This window comes from Leopardus geoffroyi, chromosome D1 (genome assembly GCF_018350155.1).
Source record: "Leopardus geoffroyi isolate Oge1 chromosome D1, O.geoffroyi_Oge1_pat1.0, whole genome shotgun sequence".
NCBI lineage: Eukaryota > Metazoa > Chordata > Mammalia > Carnivora > Felidae > Leopardus > Leopardus geoffroyi.
Window position 1 is genome coordinate 57,631,997 of NC_059329.1, and position 21,597 is coordinate 57,653,593.

Below are 21,597 nucleotides of genomic sequence, written 5' to 3' on the forward strand. Positions count from 1 at the left end.
TGTCATCATTTCCAATGCCGACCCTGCCCTGTGATCCTCACTTCCCAGGCCCTGGCATTTAGAGTTTTCTAATGCAGAAGCGATTTCTTTTCTTCAACATTTCTTCTTCAAATTCCTAAAGGTAGGGAACCAGTTCCCCTGGACCCTCACCAAAATTAGGACTTTCCAACTGGCAGGTATGACTCATTGGGTTTGTGGGCTGAGAATCAGGGACATTCTGTAGCACAGATCAGGAGTTCCCTAAGGTGGGGGCCCAGTCTGTGTGGTTTGGGTAATCATGCCTCTCTTCCTCCTCCTCTTTGACAGAGTCTAACTATGTCTCCTTAATCAGATGAAGAGCTTCCTAGGGTGAGAGGCACCCTTTTCCCTTTAAACCAGTGGTTCTCAACTGTTAGTGATTTTGTCTTCCTTGAGACATTTGGTAAAACCTAAAGACATTTTTCCTTGCCATAACTTTGAGTGTGTATGTTGGAGTGCTACTGGCTTCTAGTGCGTTAGAGGCTAGGGATGCTGTCAAACATCCTACAATGCACAAGACAGGCCCCCAAATGTCAATAGTACTGAGGTTGAAAACCCAGCTCTGGATCTCTATACAGCTTCCATGGCCTGCCCAGCCTTCCTCAGCAGCAGGGCAGGAGATGGCATACAGAACTTACCTAAGAGCTTGGAAAAAGACGGATTCCCACCCCAGCCTCCTCAGACAAGGGGCACCTCAAGAAGTGGGGGGGATTTCTTTAAGAAGTCAGGTGGAGTAGGGACTAGGCATAATTTAATCTCATCTCTGCAACAACCCACTGGACCAAAGCACACAGAAACAATCAACCATGGCTTAACAAAAACACACATACTTGGTTCCATGTTGAGGAGGAAGAAGAAAGGCATGGTGACCCAAACTGGGCAGGGGTAAGGTAGAGATATTTACAACATTACAAATATCTTTTTGCTGTGGTTGGCCAGCACTGCTGGGCTCTTTAAACCTGTGTTACTTCCTTACCACTGGAATCCACCGATGGGCTCTGCAAACCTGTGCCGGATCAGGAAAGTGGCAACAGCTTCAGCTACCTGGAAAAGGGAGAGATAGTCCAGGCTATGTGACATTAACAGTGGGGATCACCTTTGGAGGTCCGGTATGCTTTTTTGGGAAGGTTAGGCTCTATAGTGGACTCATGGGACCTGCTGGATTTGAAATCTAAAGGATCTGAGTCCTGGCAGGGCCAGGGAGACTCTTCCCCACCGTCCTTGCCAGGGATAGCTCCAGAGAAGTCAAGGGGAATGATGTGAAGGCTTATTTATCCTTGAGAATTACAAAGCATCTTATTCCCATAGGAGGAGTACATATTAACTACTAACTATGCCTATAGTTTAGGAGGCAGTTTCTACCCCAATTTTCCCTTTTTAAACCTGGCTTTTGGGGAAAAGAGAGAAGCAGAGCTCAAGATCTTAACCAGAGTGACCTGGGATGAAACAGCAAGGTGTCAGTGGCTCCTCAGCACATACACAGAAAGCTAAGACCATAAGCAGCTGCCAGGGAGAGCTTTGGGGAGATGGTGCAAGTTGTATCTGCATAGGCCCCACAAAAGCTGCTGAGGGCAACACAGGCTAACTCAAGGGTTTGTACTATTTTCTGTGAGAGCCAAACTTCGACAGTCACAGAGCATCAGACTCACCTTGTCGGGGGCATCCTCATGGACTGCGTGGCCACACTGGGGTAGGACCTGCATCTGGAACTTTCCTGGAGAGGAAACAAATCCAGGTGATCTCAGGGACTAAAATGATCCCTTCCTGGGGCGCCTGGGTGGCTCAGTCAGTTAAGCATCTGACTCTTGGTTTTGGCTCAGGTCATGATCTCACAGTTTGTGAGTATGAGCCCCACATCAGGCTTTGCCCTGACAGTGTGAAGCCTGCTTGGGATTCTTTCTTTCCCTCTTCCTCTCTCCCCTCCCACACTTTGTTTGTCAAAAAAACAAAAAAAAAACCATAAATAAAATGGCCCTTTCCTTACCAGCTCTGCAGTCTCACAGGCTACACTAGGAGTTCAGAACCTCCCTAACTACTACCCTCCCCAATAGTCTGGACCCAATCACCAAGGTTTGAGGAGAATGTAACCTTAGGCAAATGATTTTCTCTTCATTTTTTCCTTTGGCACGCATTTACTTCAGGCCAGACACACAGGAAGAAACAGTTCCTGTTTTCAGGGGATTTATAGTCTTGTAAGGGAACACAAAAAACAAAATTTTAATGTAGCATGTGGTTCCTATGATAAAAGAGTACACGGAACTGGAAAAACATAGGAAAGGAGGCTTCACAGTCAAATAAGGATATAGGAAGGCTTCCCACACAGAGCGGGGGGGGGGGGGGGGGGGGGGGGCGGAGCCTATACAAAGGAAAGGAGGATGAAATGGCATTTGCTCCCGGAAATAAAAAGGTTGACATGGAGCTCATGAGAGTTAACAATGAGGCTGGAGAGGAGAGCAAGGACCATACCATTAAAGGTTTTGTAAGCTATGTTAAGGATTTTGAAATTTATTATAACAAGAATAAGTTTCCATTTGAGCGCTTAACTATATGCCAGACTATACTAACCACTTTCTCACACTTGTAGAACATTGTAAGCTCACCATTAATGTGATAGCTATTAAGAGTGAACCAAGATAACTGATAAAGCAAGACCCCAAAGCAGACCAAAGGATATGGGACCTAAGTAGAACAGACTCTCAGAGCCTAAGTGGCTCTATTACAAAATAAGGCAATATGCTCTGAAGTCCTCTGGTCATCACATTCTAGGATTCTTACTCCAATTACACAGTGCTTTAAAATTTTTTCAAAATACTCTTCTATCCATTTTTTAAGTTGATTCTCAATCTACCCTATAAAACTGAACAGGACAAACACTGAAATTCTTTTCTGAGATAATGAAACTAATACCACGGTTAGTCATTTGTCCAAGTCTGCTTATTTAATCAATAGAGGAACTAAGACCATTCCATTCAGTAAGGCCCAACTTATGCCCATCCTCTTGCTGTAGTCTGCCCCTGGGTGCTCCAGCCTAGTCCAGCCTAATCTCCTCCCTCTTGTATCTCCTAAGGTACTACTACTAACACATATGGATCCAAACAGAGCAGCTTGTGCCCCTCTTGTTTTGTAAGCTTATATTTTATATGCCACTGGTGGCTTGCCTTCCCAAGAGTATTCCATTTCTGTAAAACAGAGCCTAATATCATTACTTGCTCTATATTCCTAATAGAGCCCAACACAGGGCAAGACATTGAGTAAGTGTTTAGTAAATCTTAACGAGTAACTGAGCGAATGACCTGATAACACAACTCCAATCACCCTAGGCTTGATGTCTAGGATGCATTTTTTTGTTCCTATATACTAACAACATTGTACCTGGTAAATAAAATAACGATCATGGGTAATCCTCACAATTATTCTATGAAGTGGGCATATTTCCAAACGCTTCCCTCCAATTTTACAGATAAAGAACCTTATGTTTAGACAGCATAAAGTATTTACCCAAGTAGTATCATGAATGAATGCTAGGTTTCTAGGAATCTATAACTAACTTAGCAGGTTTAAACACAATGCTGGGAAGGCTGTGGTTTGGATCTATGCCAACTTGGCCATTTCCCTTTGTTTGATGGGATGTCCCTCACTTCAGCCATTTACTGTCTATACTCATGGGATGCTTTGAAAGAGAAAGTAGTCTTCACATAATCCTTACTTACTGGGGAAATAGCAGGAAATCATGAGTACTTCCTGAATATAATGAAGCCATCATTTGTCAGACTTACTTCACACACATTTTCTCAGTTAAATACCAAACAAATGTATTAAGATATAGCATTATTTCCATTTTACAGATGAAGAAACTTGGGATTAAAGAAGTTAGCAATTCATTCAACCACAACACTAGTAACAGTGACTCACCACCCAGGACTGTCTGATTTCAAGGCTGGTGATCAATAATGGTTTCTTTCAAATGCTATTCAGTCCAGATCAACTGCTTTCAGATAGTCTCAGGGGCCATATCTGATTCTTCTGTCTGTCCAGCATTACGCATAGGTCTTAGATAGAAAGACTGCTTAGGAAAGATTTGCTTGAATTGAATTTAAGGAAAGATGTCTAAGCTCAAAATTACCAACATCAGTGCCATAAAACTCACACAGTCCCAGTCCATGGTCTTGCTCCAAGCTTTAGGCTACTTCAAGGTAGAGGAAGGGTAGGGGAGAAGTGCCTGGGTCCAGGATGTAATAATCATTCAGGAGCCTTTGAACAACTATTGTGAGGGAATATAGTCCCTTTTACTGTGGAGAGCTTAAGGACAGCTAAAAGAACAATTTGAGCCCATGAACATCCAAGTAGAGATGTCCAACAGGTTTGATATATGGGCCAGGTCTACAGCTCAGGAGAGAGGTATGAGTTGGACGTTTAGCTTTGGGAGTTATCAGGGTATAAACAGAAGCCATGAGATTGCCCAGAGAGAGTAACCAGAAAAAAAAGGAGGTCAAGAACAGAATCTGGTTAAGGCTGAAAATTTGGCCTTAGAGTTAGCACCTCTTCTTCCCATACCTGAAAAGATGTCAATGCCTATTGACTTCACCTTTACCAAACTTTTCATCTATACTAAAGCAAGAGCCTCCACAAAACTGGTCCCACAGCCTCCACTTCCATCTGGCCAACACACCTGGACCTGAACACAATATGTCACTTTTCTACTCATTATACCTCATGATCCCTGTGAAGCTGCCATCAACTTTCTCATTTTATAGACTGAGAAATTTTATACTCATTTTATAGGGTGGTAAAATGAGTAGGAAAGAAGTAGTACTCAAAGTCAGTTCTCCCAACCTCAGAGTCTGTGCTTTTACCACCTCACCAGGCTATCTTCTAAACACAGTTTACATCTTTATGCATTCCATTATCCTGGATCGTTTCCTTTCCTATGAATTCCAACAATGATAAAAATACTGATGAGTAGGGGAGCCTGGGTGGCTCAGTCAGTTAAGCCTCTGACTTTGGCTCAGGTCATGATCTTGTGGTTCACAAGTTTGAGCCCTGAGTCGGGCTCTGTGCTGACAGCTCAGAGCCTGGAGCCTTCAGATTCCTTGTCTCCCTCTTTCTCTGCCCCTTCCCTGCTCACACTCGGTTTCTATCAAAAATAAGTTAAAACATTAAAAAAATTTTTTTTAATTTTTAAAAAAATTTCAAATTTAAAAAAATTTTTTTAAATTAAAAAAAATACTGATAAGTATTCAGAATATCTCCTTTCACAATATTATATATTTATAGGGTACTTTATGGTTTATATTGCTCTCTGCAAAGACACATTCTCATTTTAATCCTTACAACTCTGAGATGTAAATGGTAATTAAGTCCCATTTTTATTTTTATTTTTATTTTTTCAATGTTTATTTATTTTTGGGACAGAGAGAGACAGAGCATGAATGGGGGAGGGGCAGAGAGAGAGGGAGACACAAAATCGGAAACAGGCTCCAGGCTCTGAGCCATCAGCCCAGAGCCCGACACGGGGCTCAAAGACACGGGGCTCGAACTCACGGACCGCGAGATCGTGACCTGGCTGAAGTCGGACGCTTAACCGACTGCACCACCCAGGCGCCCCAATTAAGTCCCATTTTTAGATGGCAAAAAAAAAAAAAAAAAAAAAATGAAGCTCAGAAAAGGGAAATATTTGCCTATAATCAAATAGTGGGTCAGGAATGGATGTTGATGTCAAGTTTCAGGTAACTCAAAGCTCATTAATTTCCACATGACTATGTCCCTTTCTCTGCCCTTAGAGAAAGACCTGGAGACAAAATTTCTTGATGACTTACCTTGCATTTGGCCAATAGTCAGATCCTTATCCAATCTATCAACACCTAGAACAAAATAAGAGAATCCGGAAGTAGCTTACTAGAAAAGGCTGTGCGAAACAGGTTTTGCTATTCAAGTAGGAAAAACTGCTACAAAGTTGTAAACATCATGACATTATCAACTCGTGTTAATGCCAATCCCAACTCCTTGAGGGTATAGGCTCACCACATGAAGCTTTCCAGAATGAGGTTCCCTTGCAATCTTTTTGCTCATTTAAACTGGTTTCTGAAAACAGTGTTTTACTTTAAAAATTTTCATTATACTCAGAATATCTTTCTACCACTCTAGAAGGCCTTGGGCTTAACCAGGGATTGAAGGCAAGCCAGAATTAAGCTATCCCAGATGAATGCTTATGCTTAGTTAGGTTTAGGGATTTGGTATGGAGAGGAGAAAAGCACAAATGAGTGAGGATGGGACTTCACTTTGGAAGTCACTACCCATTTGATGAGTAGTTTTAACAAGGACATATTCAGATGATGATATACCTACGCTGCTATGGACTGAACTGTGTCCTCCTCCCCCCAGTTCGTATGTTGAAGCCCTAATCCACAATGTGACCGCATTTAGAGATATGGAAATAATTAGGGTCAAAATGAAGAAGTAAGGTTAAATGGGGTCATTTGGGTAGGGCCTTCATATGACAGGATTAATATCCTTTTAAGAATAAACACCAGGGAGCTTACTCTCACTCTCTTCTGCCATATAAGGACATAGTGAGAAAGCAGTTGTCTGTAAGCCAGTAAGAAAGCTCCCACCAGAACTTGACTGTGCTGGTACCCTGATCTCAGACTTCTTCCAGAACTGTGAGAAAATAAATTCACTGTTTAAGCACCCAATCTATAATATTTTGTTATGGCAGCCTGAGCTAATACATACACATACACACTTACCAGCCAAGAGCAGCAATTTAGGAATAGGACAACTAAGAAAGAGATTGGATAAGCCTCGGAACCAGCCATCCCAGTATTTTTCTGTTTTCGCCAGTTCAATTCTCCAAGTGTACGGATGGTCTTTCTTGGTCTGGAGGAATAAGAGCAAGTTCTGAGTCTCTGAGGGCAACCCCTGGAGGAACAGGATAATAACTAGGTCCCTGGGAAAAGGAAAGGGAAGGAAACTAGCACTTATTAAGGGCCTACTATGTCCCAGACATTTTCACATACACTTAATCAATTATAACAGTCTTGTGATATAGGTTATTGTTGTAATTCCCATGTTTAAATAACTAGAAGTTTACTTTTTACTTCTATTAATTTCAGTGAACTTAGGAAACTTTCTTAAAGTCACAAAGCTAGTAAATGGTAGAGCCAAGACTGAGCTTCTCTTATATCCATTTGGTGAAAAGAACATATCCATCAAAAGAATAATTACATGGGAATGCAAGCTGGTCAGATACTCTGAAAAACAGTATGGAGGTTCCTCAAAAAACTAAAAATAGAACTATCCTACGACCCAGCAATTGCACTACTAGGCATTTATCCAAGGGATACAGGTGTGCTGTTTCAAAGGGACACATGCATCCCCATGTTTATAGCAGCACTATCAACAATAGCCAAAGTATGGAAAGAGCCCAAATGTCCATCGATGGATGAATGGATAAAGAAGACATGGTATATATATATACAATGGAGTATCACTCGGTATATATATATACAAATCCTGCCACTTGCAACTACGTGGATAGAACTGGAGGGTATTATGCTAAGTGATATTAGTCAGAGAAAGACACAAATCATATGACTTCACTCATATGAAGACTTTAAGAGACAAAAGAGATGAACGTAAGGGAAGGGAAACAAAATATAAAAACAGGGAGGGGGACAAAACAGAAGAGACTCCTAAATATGGAGAACTGAGGGTTGCTGGAGGGGTTGTGGGAGGGGGGATGGGCTAAATGGGTAAGGGGCATTAAGGAATCTACTCCTGAAATCATTGTTTCACTATATGTTAATTTGGATGTAAATTTTAAAAAATAAAAAATAAAATTAAAAAAATTTAAAAAAAGGATAATTACAAAAAGCACAGTGCAGTATGAAAAAAATGCTGATGATATACTATTAAGAGAAAGAAGCAGAGTATAACATGTCATCTAAGTGAGCATTACTACTGGAAAAATGTGGTACATAGAGAGAAGGAACTGGAAGGAAAAAGGGAAAATATGTTGATTTGTTAGAATATTTTTTCTTATATTTTGATTAATAATGATATAATGTCCCAGCCATAGTCATCTGAAAAAGGAAACCTGACTCAAATATTACAAAATATATCTGTTAACATAGGGGAAGGGAAGGAAAAATAAGATAAATACAGAGAGGGAGACTCTTAAATACAGAGAACAAACTGAGGGTTGCTGGAAAGGAGGTGGGTGGGGAGATGGGTTAAATGGGTGATGCGCATTAAGGAGGGAACTTTTCAAGATGAGCACTGGGTGTCATAGCTAAGAGATGAATCACTGGGTTCTACTCCTAAAGCCAAGACTACACTGTATGTTAACTAGAATTAAAAAAAAATCTATATCTATATCTATATCTATATCTATATCTATATCTATATCTATATGTTAAATCCTGATATATAGTAGACAGGCACAAAGTATGCACTCATCAAATACAAGCTGAACAAATAAATGATTCTCTATATTTTTCTGGATCACTGAAAATTTGACATATTATAATTGAAATAAACAATTGGGATACCACAGCAACCACAATATGAAAACTAGAAGTGAACATGAGACAGCAACATACTGTGTTAGAGATCATTAGATGATTAAGATGTCCATACCACCCAAAACGATCTGCAGATTCAAAACAATCCCTATCAAAATCCCAATGACATTTTTACAAAAATAGAAAAATTCATCAAAAATTCATATGGAACCTCAAGGGACCCCAAATAGCCAAAACAGTTTTGAAAAAGAACAAAACTGGAAGACTCATGCTCTCTAATTTCAAAACATATTGCAAAGCTACAGTAATCCAAATCGCATGGTATTGGTCTAAAGACAAAGAGACCAATGGAATACACTAGATGGCCCAGAAATAAACTCTCACATATATGGCTAAATGATCTTTAACAAGGGTCCAAGATGATTCAATGGAGAAAGGATAGTTTTTTCAAGTGGTGTTGGGAAAACTGAATATCCACATGCAAAATAATGAAGTTGGACAATACACAAATTTAACTCAAATGGATAAAGACCTAAATGTAAGACCTCAAACCATAAAACTTCTAGAAGAAAACATAGAGGAAAGCTTCATGTAGTTTTTCATGACATTGAATTTGACAATGATTTCTTGGTTATAACACAAAAATCAAAGGCAACAAAAGCAAAATTAGATAAATGGACTACATTAAACTTAAAAAACTTCAGCACATCAAAGAACACAATCAACAGAGTGAAAAGGTACAGAATGGGAGAAAATATTTACAAATCATATATCTGATAAGGGGTTAATATCCAGAATATATAAAGAACTCCTACAACTCAATAGCAAAAAAAAAAAAAAAAAAAAAAAAAAATCAAACAACCTGAATAAAAAAATAAGCCAAGGACATGAACAGACATTTCTCCAAAGAAGATATACAAATGGCTAATAAGTACACAAAAAGATACTTAACATCACTAATCATCAGGGGAATGCAAATCAAAGCCACAATGACATATTGCTTTGCACCTATTAGGATGGCTATTATCAAAAAAGACCAAATAACCAGTGTTGGCAAGGATGTGGAGAAACTGGAATACCTGGGGCACGGTTGGTGGGATTACACAATGGTACAACCACTATGAAGACAGCATGGAAGTTACTCAAAAATTAAAAATAAAACTACCATATTATCCAGCAATCTCACTTCTGGGTATATATCCAGAAGAAGTGAAAGCAGGGTCTTGAAGAGATATTTGCAGACCCATGTTCATAGCAACATTACTCACAACTGTCAAGAGGTGTAAACACTCCAAATGTTTATTGATGGATGAATGGATAAACAAAATGTACTATATACATATTATTTAGCTTAAAGAAGGAGATTTTGTCACATGCTACAACATAGAGGAAACGTGAAGACGTTTTGTTAACTAAAACAAGCCAGTTACAAAAGGACAAATACTGATTCTACTTCTATGAGGAATCTAAAGTAGTGGAATTCATACAAACAGAAAGTAAAATGGTAGGTATGGGGGAAAAGGGAAATTGTTTAATGAGTATAGAGTTTCAGATATGCAAGATGAAAAAGTTCTGGAGATCTGTTTCACAACAGTGTGAACACTACCGAATTATACACTTAAAAATGATTGAGGTGGTGGGGCGCCTGGGTGGCTCAGTCAGTTGAGCATCATCTCTTGATTTTGGCTCAGGTCATGATCCCAGAGTAGTGGAATCGAGCCCTGCATTAGGCTCTGTGCTGAGCATGGAGCCTGCTTAGGATTCATACTCTCTGTCTGTCTGTCTCTGTCTCTCCTACCCTTCTCCCCTCTTGCGCACTAAAAAAAAAAAAAAAAAAAAAAAAAGATTAAAGTGGTAAATTTTATGTTATGTATTTTTTAAACCAAAATATAAAAAAGGAAAGAAAAAGATCATGGGGTGGGTAGTCAGGAAACTTGGGTCTTCCAGTTCTCACTAAAGTGCTGCATGGGCAACACTTCCCATTTATGAGCCATTTCTAATAGATTTCCACAGTCAGAGACAGCAAGACCCTCTTCAATGCACAATGTACTTCATATGCAAATGACAAATTTAAGGTAAGGGAACTTCCAAGGATAATAATACTATAAAAAGAAATTTTAAAAAAGGAGTTCATCTTAAGTCCTAAAAATGTAAAAATAAAAAATCTGGATAGAATTAAGAGTTGCTCCTGTATTTAGGCTTATGATAATAAATCTTTTCTCTGGAGAGGTGGATCATAAAGTTAGTTTAGTTTGGATGCCTTCCTCTGACAAATGGTAATAAAACAGACTGATGTAAGAAACAAAACAGATGAACACAGGGGGGGAAAAGAGAGGCAAACCAGAAAACAGACTCTGAACTACCAAGAACAAACTGAGGGTTGCTGGAGGGGAGGGCAGAGGGATGGGTTAAATGCGTGATAGATATGAAGGAAGGCACTTGGGATGAGCATGGGATGTTATATTATATGTAAGTGATGAATCACTAAATTCTACACCTGAAACTAATATTACACTGTATGTTAACTACTGGAATTTAAGTAAAAACTTGAAAAAAGAAAAAAAAAGAAAAAAAACCAAATCGATGTAATGAGATCTAATTGTTGGATAGGAGAAACAGAAAGCTGGCTACCAATTTTCCTGGTATGTTCACCTGGGCAGGATGTGATTCTCCACACAAGGGCATCAACCACAGGCTTTGCATTATTTTTCAACACCTCACTTGAAAAGAACTTAAGAAGATAGGCTTTGGGTCAGTCAGATCTGACTTAATGCAAATCCCAGCTCCACCATCAACTAATTCATGGTGGGTCCCTTGGGAAAGTTACCTAACTTCTCCAAGCCTGTTTTCTTAGTTATTAAGTGGGCAACACAAAATCTCAAAGGATTGTTGTAAAGATGAACTAAAAATACTCATGTATGTAAAACAAGAGGAACATGGTCTGGCATACAACAAGTAATTAAAACACCAAAATCTTAAGAATATGGGATTTTAATAATCTTGAAAAAGAAGAACAAAGTTGGAAGACTTACACTTGCCGATTTCAAAACTTACTACGAAGCTACAATAATGAAGACTGTGCACTTGCTTATAAGGATAGACATATATATATATATATATATATAATGGAACAGAACTGAGAGTCCAGAGACAAAGCCTGGCATTTATGATCATTTGATTTCCAACAAGGGATGCAAGACAAGTAAATGGGAAAGAGAGGTCTTACCAACAAACGATCCTGAGACAGCTGGACATCCACATGCAAAAGAATGAAGTTACACCCCCAACATCATACTATACACAAAAATTAACTCAAAATGGATCATAGACCTAAATATAAGTGCTAAAACTAGAAAACTCTTAGAAGAAAACGTACACATAAACCTTTGTGACCCTGGGCTAGGCAAAACCTTCTTAGATATGGTGCAATAAAATAGTAACTAGATAAAATAAGTTTTTTCAAAATCAAACTTTTGCACTTCCAAGAACATTATCAAGAACATGAAAAGACAATCTGTGTAACAGGAGAAAATATCTGCAAATCAGGGACTTGTATCTAGAATATATAAAGAACTCCTACTATTCAATAATAAAAAGATAAAATACCCTACTGAAAAAATGGGCAAAGGATCTGATTATACATTTCTCCAGAGAGAAAATGGATAGTAAGCCCATGAAAAGATGCTCAACATCAATAGTCATCAGGAAAATGTAAATCAAAACCACAAGAAGATACCACTTCATACCCATTAGGATGGCTATAATCAAAAAGAGAGACAATATTACAAGTGTTGACAAGGATGTAGAAAACTCATACACTAGTGGTGGCAATATAAAGTGCTGCAGGCATTTTGGAAGATAGTCTGGCTACTCCTCAAATGATTAAACACAAAGTTTGCATCCAGCAATTTCACTTGTAGGTGCATACCCGAGAAAAAGAAAAACCTATGTCCACACCAAAACTTGTACACCATGTTCATACCAGCATTATTCATAACAGACAAAAAAGTGAAAACGATCCAAATGTCCATCAACTGATGAATGGATAAAAACTGTGGTCTATCCATACAAAGTGATATTATTCAACTATAAACAGGAATGAAGTTCTAATATATGCTACAACATGGATAAACCTTGAAAACATTATGCTAAGGTAAAATAAGCCAGTCACAAAAGAGTATATATTAATGATTCCATTTATATTAAATGTCCAGATTAGGCAAATCTAAAGAGACACAAAGTAGATTAGTGGATGCCTAGGGCTGGGAAGGTTGAGGAGAAATGGGAAGCAACTGCAAACAGGTATGACATTTCTTTTACAAGTGATGAAAAATGTTCTAAAATTAGATTGGGATGGTTGCACAATTCTGAGATTCTACTAAAAACCACTGAATTGTATACTTTGGGTGAGTTACCTCTCAATAAAACAATTTAAAAAAAGAGAGATTTACACGTAAAGGAATACCTCCTGAACAACTGAAGTTTATTGCTTTAAGGACCAAAAATTAAAGTTTCCCTTTTCTTTTCCGTATTTTAATCATTTTGTATTAGACATCACCCCCCACCACCAATGTATACCTTGTATTCTTTCACACACCAAAATGGATGCAATAGAACTCTTATGTATGCCTCAGGATCATTTCAAACACTTTTTTTTTTTTTTTTAATTTTTTTTTTCAACGTTTATTTATTTTTGGGACAGAGGGAGACAGAGCATGAACGGGGGAGGGGCAGAGAGAGAGGGAGACACAGAATCGGAAACAGGCTGAGCCATCAGCCCAGAGCCTGACGTGGGGCTCGAACTCACGGACCGCGAGATCGTGACCTGGCTGAAGTTGGACGCTTAACCGACTGCGCCACCCAGGCGCCCCAAACACCACTTTTTATATTATGTTGTAACATAGATGCTCCTAAGAGGGGCTCTAAATGGCCCCTGGCTACCATACTTTAGAAGTTGTGACTGTTGCCAACTAATCTTTGACAAAGCAGGAAAGAATATCCAATGGAAAAAAGACAGTCTCTTTAACAAATGGTGTTGGGAGAGCTGGACAGCAACATGCAGAAGAATGAAACTAGACCACTTTCTTACACCATTCACAAAAATAAACTCAAAATGGATAAAGGACCTGAATGTGAGACAGGAAACCATCAAAACCATAGAGGAGAAAGCAGGAAAAAACCTCTCTGACCTCAGCCACAGCAATTTCTTACTTGACACATCCCCAAAGGCAAGGGAATTAAAAGCAAAAATAAACTACTGGGACCTCATGAAGATAAAAAGCTTCTTCTGCACTGCAAAGGAAACAATCAACAAAACTAAAAGGCAACCAACAGAATGGGAAAAGTTATTTGCAAATGACATATCTGATAAAAGGCGAGTATCCAAAACCTATAAAGAACTCACCAAACTCCACACCAGAAAAACAAATAACCCAGTGAAGAAATGGGCAGAAAACATGAACAGACACTTCTCTAAAGAAGACATCCAGATGGCCAACAGGCACATGAAAAGATGCTCAATGTCACTCCTCATCAGGGAAATACAAATCAAAACCACACTCACATACCACCTCACGCCAGTCAGAGTGGCTACAATGAACAAATCAGGAGATTATAGATGCTGGAGAGGATGTGGAGAAACCCTCTTGCACTGTTGGTGGGAATGCAAACTGGTGCAGCCGCTCTGGAAAGCAGTGTGGAGGTTCCTCAAAAAATTAGAAATAGATCTACCCTATGACCCAGCAATAGCACTGCTAGGAATTTACCCAAGGGATACAGGAGTGCTATGCATAGGGGCACATGTACCCCAATGTTTATAGCAGCACTTTCAACAATAGCCAAATTATGTTAAGAGCCTAAATGTCCATCAACTGATGAATGGATAAAGAAATTGTGGTTTATATACACAATGGAATACTACGTAATGATAAAGAATGAAATATGGCCTTTTGTAGCAACGTGGATGGAACTGGAGTGTTATGCTAAGTGAAATAAGTCATACAGAGAAAGACAGACATCATATGTTTTCACTCCTATGTGGATCCTGAGAAACTTAACAGAAGACCATGGGGGAGGGGAAGGAAAAAAAAAAAAAAGGTTAGAGAGGGTGGAAGGCAAACCATAAGAGACTCTTAAAAACTGAGAACAAACTGAGGGTCGATGGGGTGTGGGAGGGAGGGGAGGGTGAGTGATGAGCATTGAGGAGGGCACCTGTTGGGATGAGCACTGGGTGTTGTATGGAAACCAATTTGACAATAAATTTCATATTAAAAAAAAAAGTTGTGACGGTTTCTGTTGTAGTCATTATGTTTAATTTGCATTATTAAGATTTTCTCCATCATTTTATTTTATTTATTTTTCTTTATTGAGATATAATCGACATATAACATTGTGTAGGTTTAAGGTGTACAATGTGTTGATCTGATACATTTATATATTGCTATACTGTAACACCACAGTGACAGCTAACAGCTCTATCATGTCACATTATCATTTCTTTTTTGTGCTCGAACAATTAAGACCTAGTCTCTTAGCAACTTATAATAGTATTGTTGCCTATAATTATTATGCTGTGCATTAGATCTCCAGGATCTATAGATCTACTAGTTGCAATAAGCAGTTTCTGTTGTTGGGGTTTGTGTCCTTCCTCAAGTGTAGATTGTTTTAGCTATACTTCTTACTGCCTCATGTGTCTCAGTCTGCCCTCCTAATAAAACTGCTGGAGTTTATTAAACTGCATATAACTGGGCTTATAAAAAACTGCAAAGAAAAAATGAGCTGGAGTTAAAAATCAGAGGATCTGGATGTGTTTTAGTGCTAACATTTATATGTGACTGTAGGCAAGTATCTGTACCTGACTTATAAAACAGTGATAATATCTATAATGTAGAGCTAAAACGAGAACTCGGGACGATAAATGTGATGCACTTAGTATAGCTTGCAGCACATAAAAGACAAAAAGTAATTTGCAGTTTGTATCAGAGTCTCAAATCTACTAAATATTACTCGATTACCTTGGGCAAGTCTCTTCATCTCTGAGTCTCAGTTTCTTTTTTTTTTTTTTTTTTTAATTTTTTTTTTAACGTTCATTTATTTTTGAGAGAGAGAGAGACAGAGCATGAACGGGGGAGGGTCAGAGAGAGGGAGACACAGAATCTGAAACAGGCTCCAGGCTCTGAGCTGTCAGCACAGAGCCCGACGCGGGGCTCGAACTCACGGACCGCGAGATCATGACCTGAGCTGAAGTCGGCCGCTTAACCGACTGAGCCACCCAGGCGCCCCTCTGAGTCTCAGCTTCTAACTGTTAACATGGGAGAAAAGATCTCCCCTCACCTCACACAGTGTAGGGAAGGCAAATTAGTCATGCATTATTTATGTTTTTGTAAACTCCAAAGAGGTACAACAAATTATTTATTGATCTTAAGGATGACAGAAAGAACCTCATTAAATTAAAAATACTGTTTGATGAACATACAGTTGATGCTTGAACAATATAGGTTTGGACTGTGCAGGTCCACTTATATGCAGATTTTTTTCACTGAAAACAGTACAGTACTGTAAATGTATTTTTTCTTCTTCATGATTTTCTTAATAACATTTTCTTTTGTCTAGCTTACTTTATTGTAAGAATACAGTATTTGATACATATAAATATACAAATTATGTACTAATTAACTGTTTATATTATTGGTAAGGCTTCTGGTTAATAGTAGGTTATTGGTAATTAAGTTTTTGGGTAGTTAGTAGTTATACTTGGATTTGACAGTGTGGGGGGTCAGTGTCCCTAACTCCCATGTTGTTCAAGGGTCAATGTACTCTCCTCCTTGCTAAGAGTAGCATCTCCAAATGTAAAGGAATATGTGGTGTATACCAATTCCATTATTTGTCATTAGTAAAATGTTTATAATCCATCCCAGAAAGTCTGCTGCTCATGCTCACCAACCATTTCCAAGAAAAAAAGTACTCTTTCCCACTATTATCCTCAAATCAAGTGCTCAACAAGTACTCACAGGACATTTGCTATGCACACAACTCCAAGCTAAATAATAAGGAAATTCGTGTAGAACATCAGATCCTGTGCTTAAAATACACAGGTTATTTTTGTTGGGAGACAAATTCTCGTGAAATTAGAGGACATTGATTATGCATTCTAGAGATGACTACAAGAGACCATAGTATCTCTGAATGTGGTTTATGAAAAACAATTCTATAACTCAGCCATGACTTCAAAAAAGAGTGCTAAGTTATGTCATACAGACTCTCAGTGCTACACTGGAGAGAGACTGATATAAAATGAGGTCAGAAAACATCCCTTAAGAGATATACCTTGAAAGATAAGTAAGATCTAATGGGCTTAGCATAGACTAGTAGGAAATGAGATTGTCTCATGAGATAAACCTCAGGAACAGAAGTAATGAGGTGAGAAAGAGCCTGATGAGAAAGCAAGCTGTTTGAGGGGAGGGTATATACTGTGAAGTTTTATGTTCCAATTTGTCAGAGCTATCAACGGTGCCTTATATCCTATAGTTAACCTAAATATCTATAACATCTTCGCCCCCTAATATATCCAATGGCAAAAAAAGGACACGTCACCTCCCCTTCCCTACCCCCACACACTCTGAACCATTCCATACTCCATCCTTCCAAGAATGCCGGCTTTCACTCACCTCCATGTCATCCTCCTTTTTCCTCTTGTTTACTGACTCACTTCCTTCTTCGTCTTCTTCTTCTTCCTCTATGATTCCTTCCACTATAGATTTTGACCCTTCTGGACTTGTAATTCCTTCACACCTAGGTTTTTTTTTTTTTAGAAAGTGTTAGTATATATCTCTCTATTATATACAAATTATCTCAGAGATACTGATACTTATGGTCTTTTACAATCAAATGTCAGTTAAAATTGACCATGCTTCTGGGAGAAGGAGGATGTGAAACATGTGCATTTTAAAATGTATAGAAGTAGGCCAGGGCTATGGAAGGTCATGGCCAATGTAGGACTATACTCTGAGGGCTGGTTTCCAGTTCTTGCACCAATACTGACCCACAGAAGGGAGTAACCATTCCTTGAGTCATGGTGGCAACAGTTTTACTGGTATTATCTTATATAATTCTCATAACAATCCTATGAGGTAGCCCTGAAGAGTTAAAAAAAAAAAAATTTTGTCCAAGATCACCTGGCTCATTAGTACATGAGGCTGGAAGGCAAATCCAGGACCAATTAACATGACAGCATGGTACTTTTCTACTGTACCCTGTTTACAATAGAACAAGTCTCAAACAGAATGGTAAAAGGCCCCCACTTTTAATTGGCTAATAGAAACTGGCAATTACAATAACCATGGGCAGCTGAACCTTGGAGATTAGAACATATGATCCAACCAATTACTGTTGTTTTTCCTCTAAAAAACAATGTCTGTTATATAATTAGGTAGAAAAATTATTATTATATGACCAGCTGGTACCATAATTCCTTTTAGAAAGAACTTGTTGGAAAAAGTACACTGACAATATTAAAGGTAAAAATCCCAAGAGCCTAGGTAGCAGCTAGTGCTAAGGTCTGTTCTGCATGATAAAGAAGAATCTGTTATTTTGTACTTGATAGGGAGAGTGAAGGGAGAAGAGAAGAGACAATGAGATAAAAAGAGGTGGATAAAGTGAAGGGCCACTGAAACTTCAGTGGTGGATTCTTAACAGTTATCACTTGTCCTTCCCTGTCTCCTCTACCAATCTCAGTAAAGTGTATGTTCATAAAATATTTTGTCAAGTGGGGGGGTTTTCTATGGGACTTGAGGTGTCAAATTTCACATCTAGGGTCAAAGTAGTATAACAAAGAAACAATATGTACTTTACATTTCCACAGCTATGGATTAGGAGGTTCAAGGGAATTTCACATAGATCAAGAAGGGCAGGAAGGTTCCATCTGATATCTATGTGACAATTAAAACATACACTATATACACAAGTTTACATATTAAGAGAAAACACTTCAATTTACATATTAAGTAAAATTTTACAATCACTGAACTACCTGAACACAAGCCATATAACTTCCTCATGAAATGCTTCATCACTACTTAAACAAGTCAGATCTTAAAATATTTAGGCATTAAAAAGTGGGCAGTCTCACAGCTTATTTGAATACTGCATGTGTCTGTCAGATATTACTACTCAAATTGCATTTTTAGGCATAAAATCCATAATACAGGGCTTGAAGTCAAATACACAGGAGACTGAATTTGAGCTGTTTTTCACTAGCTGTGTGATCCGGGGAAAACTACTTTACCTTTCTGAACTTCTATTTTCTCATCTATAAAACAATACTTATCTTAAAGAGGTACTGTAAGGACTAAATGAGGTAGTGCAAATGAGTTACTGAATCCACATAATGGTCATCAATGGTTACCAACACTCAAAAAAAGGAGATAACCAGACATTACATGCTTCCTATTGGCAGTATGTATTCTCACAAACAAAAAGCCAAAATAACAATAAATAAAGCTGAACCTGACCAAATCTCTGGATCTAACTAACAATTTACATACAATACAGGGCACACAAAAAAAAAAAAAACAACCACAAACAAACAAACAAACAACAAACCCAAAAACCAAAAACTTGGGGTGCCTGGGTGGCTCAATTGGTTAAACATCTGACTCTGGGGTCTGACTCTTAATTTGATTTTGGCTCAGAACATGATCTCATGGTTTTTGAGACCCTCATAGGGCTCTGTGCTGACAGTGCGGGCCTGCTTGGGATTCTGTCTCTCTCTCTCTGCCCTTCCCCCACTTGCTCGCTATCTCTCTTGAAATAAAAAAATAATAAAAATTAAAAAAATAATAATACAGGGAAGAGAGAACATATTAAATTACACCTTCAGGAATCAATTCAGCAAATCCAGATTGTGGAAAATTCTACAGGGCAAACAACCAGGTTTCTTCAACAAATAAATCGCAAGGAAAAAAAATGAGACAAAAGTGGAAACTAAATTAAAAGATACTTAAGAGATATAGTCAATTGATATATATCACTTTATTGTAATTCTGACTTGAACTGTAAGAAAATTACTTGTGAGACAATCAGAAACATGAATACTGAATAGACATTTGATGATATTAAGGAACTATTTATTTTTTTAGGTGCGATAACGGTACTGTGATTGTGTTTAAAGTGTCCTTACCATTGGAATATATTTCAAAAAATGTTGTGCTTAGGGTAAATAAATAGGGGCACAGATGAAAAAAGACTGGCCATGAGTAACTGTTGAAAATAGGCGTTGTGTACATTGGGGTTCATTGTATTATTCTACTTTTATATATTTGAAGATTTGCATAAGGTAAGGTCTTAAAAATGAGAAGGTATATAAAATACCTTGTACCCAGCAAATAGCAGGCATTCAATAATACCATTATCATTTTCATCAACTCCTGTGCTCCCTGTTGTTCCCTTGGGCAACATTTTCTCAATTCATCTAAAGTTCATTTTCTGACTACATAGCAATACCCAGGACTCATGTAACCCTATCCAAGAAGATCAACTGGGCTAAATATTCTTAGCTTAGCCTTAGAATCTGGCTTTCACTCAGGTTATGCTAAAGCTTTTATACTGTAATTTCCTCACAATCAGATTTGGCTAAGAAGGAGATTATTACCAGAATAAAATGATCACTTCTAGCACTAGAATGGACACTTAATTTTTAATATCCATTCTCTGGGATTTTTCACCTTTTAACACCCACAGTTACATTAATATGGTAGTCCTGTGTTATATAGGCTTTGGGATTTCTTCAAAAAAAAAAAAAAAAAAAAAAGGAAAGAAAGAAAAGCTATGCCCCTAGCCCAGCTGAGCTCATTTGTCAAGATTATCTAAAATAATAAAGGCATTCAGGATGGTAGGACAGGTGTATAACAAAAAGCAATCTGTAATTCTCTCACCATGTTTCAGTCTTTAAAGAGCCCAATAGGGAAAAAATAAGACCTACTGTTTGACTTGGCCAACCATGGAGACACGGGCCGACTCCAAATTTCGAATCTGACCACTCTTCACACTAGAAAAGTGAGAAGGAAAAGAGGTTATTCAGCAACCATTTTATCACGTCACTAGGGTCAAACGAATAATTCTGCAGATTCTGTGGAACCTACTACAAAGTTGTGTTTGCCAATATAGCTTACTATGGAGATAACCACTACTTCCTACCTGGTTATTATGGCTATAAGCCAAGTAGTGAAAATTAGGTTAAAGACATTCAAGTCATTTCAGTTCTGCAAATATTTACCAGGAGGATACTATGTGCCAGGCCTACGTTCAAGAACCACCTAATTCAGGGGGGAGAAAGAGACACAGATAGTTTCAGTATAACAAAGGCAAGGTTCAAAGGAATCACTTGATTCTGAATGAAGACATTAAAGAAAGCTCCCCAAAATGTCCTGCCTAAACTGAGGAGAAAAGAAGTTCAGTGGAAGATAAAAGAGGATGGTCTCGCGCTCTCTCTCTCTCAAATAAAATTTAAAAACAGGAGCCTGGGTGGCTCCGTTGGTTCAGTGTCTGGTTCTTGGTTTCGGCCCAGGTTGTGATCTCAGGGTCATAGGATAGAGCCCTGTGTAAGGCTCTGCGCTGAGCGTGGAGCCTGCTTAAGATTCTCTTTCTCCTTCTCCCCCTTTCCCCAGCTCAAGCTTGCGCTCTCTCTCTCTCTCTCTCTCTAAAAAAAGGGGGGGGGATGGGCAGAGCATTACAGACAGAGGGCACATTGTGAACAAAGGGACTGTGATGTGGAAAAGTCAGTAGGATGAGGACAGAGTGCAAGGAGAAGCAGGGGAAAGCAAAGGAGGAGTGTGAATAGGAGAAAGGGATAGGTGGGCAGAGATGAGTTCTTACAGGGCCTTGCATGCTATGATATAGAATTCAGAAGCTTAGATACTATTTTAATAGATTAGGCCTCTCAGTTATCTACCTACATATGACTAAGGGCCAAGCAAAGCAGCTTCATGTCCCAGGGGGAACTGGAAACACTACCTGAAGCAGGCAATCAGAATGCATTTTTTTAAATCTAATTTTTTAGCTT

General features: G+C 38.5%; 1 protein-coding gene across 4 annotated transcripts in view; it reads right to left on the reverse strand.

Moving 5' to 3' along the window:
* The window catches only part of PPME1 (protein phosphatase methylesterase 1), an 88,796-nt gene that overhangs the window by 1,543 nt on the left and 65,656 nt on the right, over positions 1-21,597 (reverse strand). For all 4 annotated transcript variants that reach the window (XM_045484063.1, XM_045484066.1, XM_045484067.1 and 1 more), the window contains 6 exons: positions 20,518-20,583; positions 17,207-17,330; positions 6,765-6,894; positions 5,835-5,879; positions 1,668-1,732; positions 995-1,062 (listed from right to left, as the gene is read on the reverse strand). In XM_045484063.1, the coding sequence (XP_045340019.1) occupies positions 995-1,062; positions 1,668-1,732; positions 5,835-5,879; positions 6,765-6,894; positions 17,207-17,330; positions 20,518-20,583 (498 nt within the window). The remainder of the gene's footprint in view (positions 1-994; positions 1,063-1,667; positions 1,733-5,834; positions 5,880-6,764; positions 6,895-17,206; positions 17,331-20,517; positions 20,584-21,597) is intronic.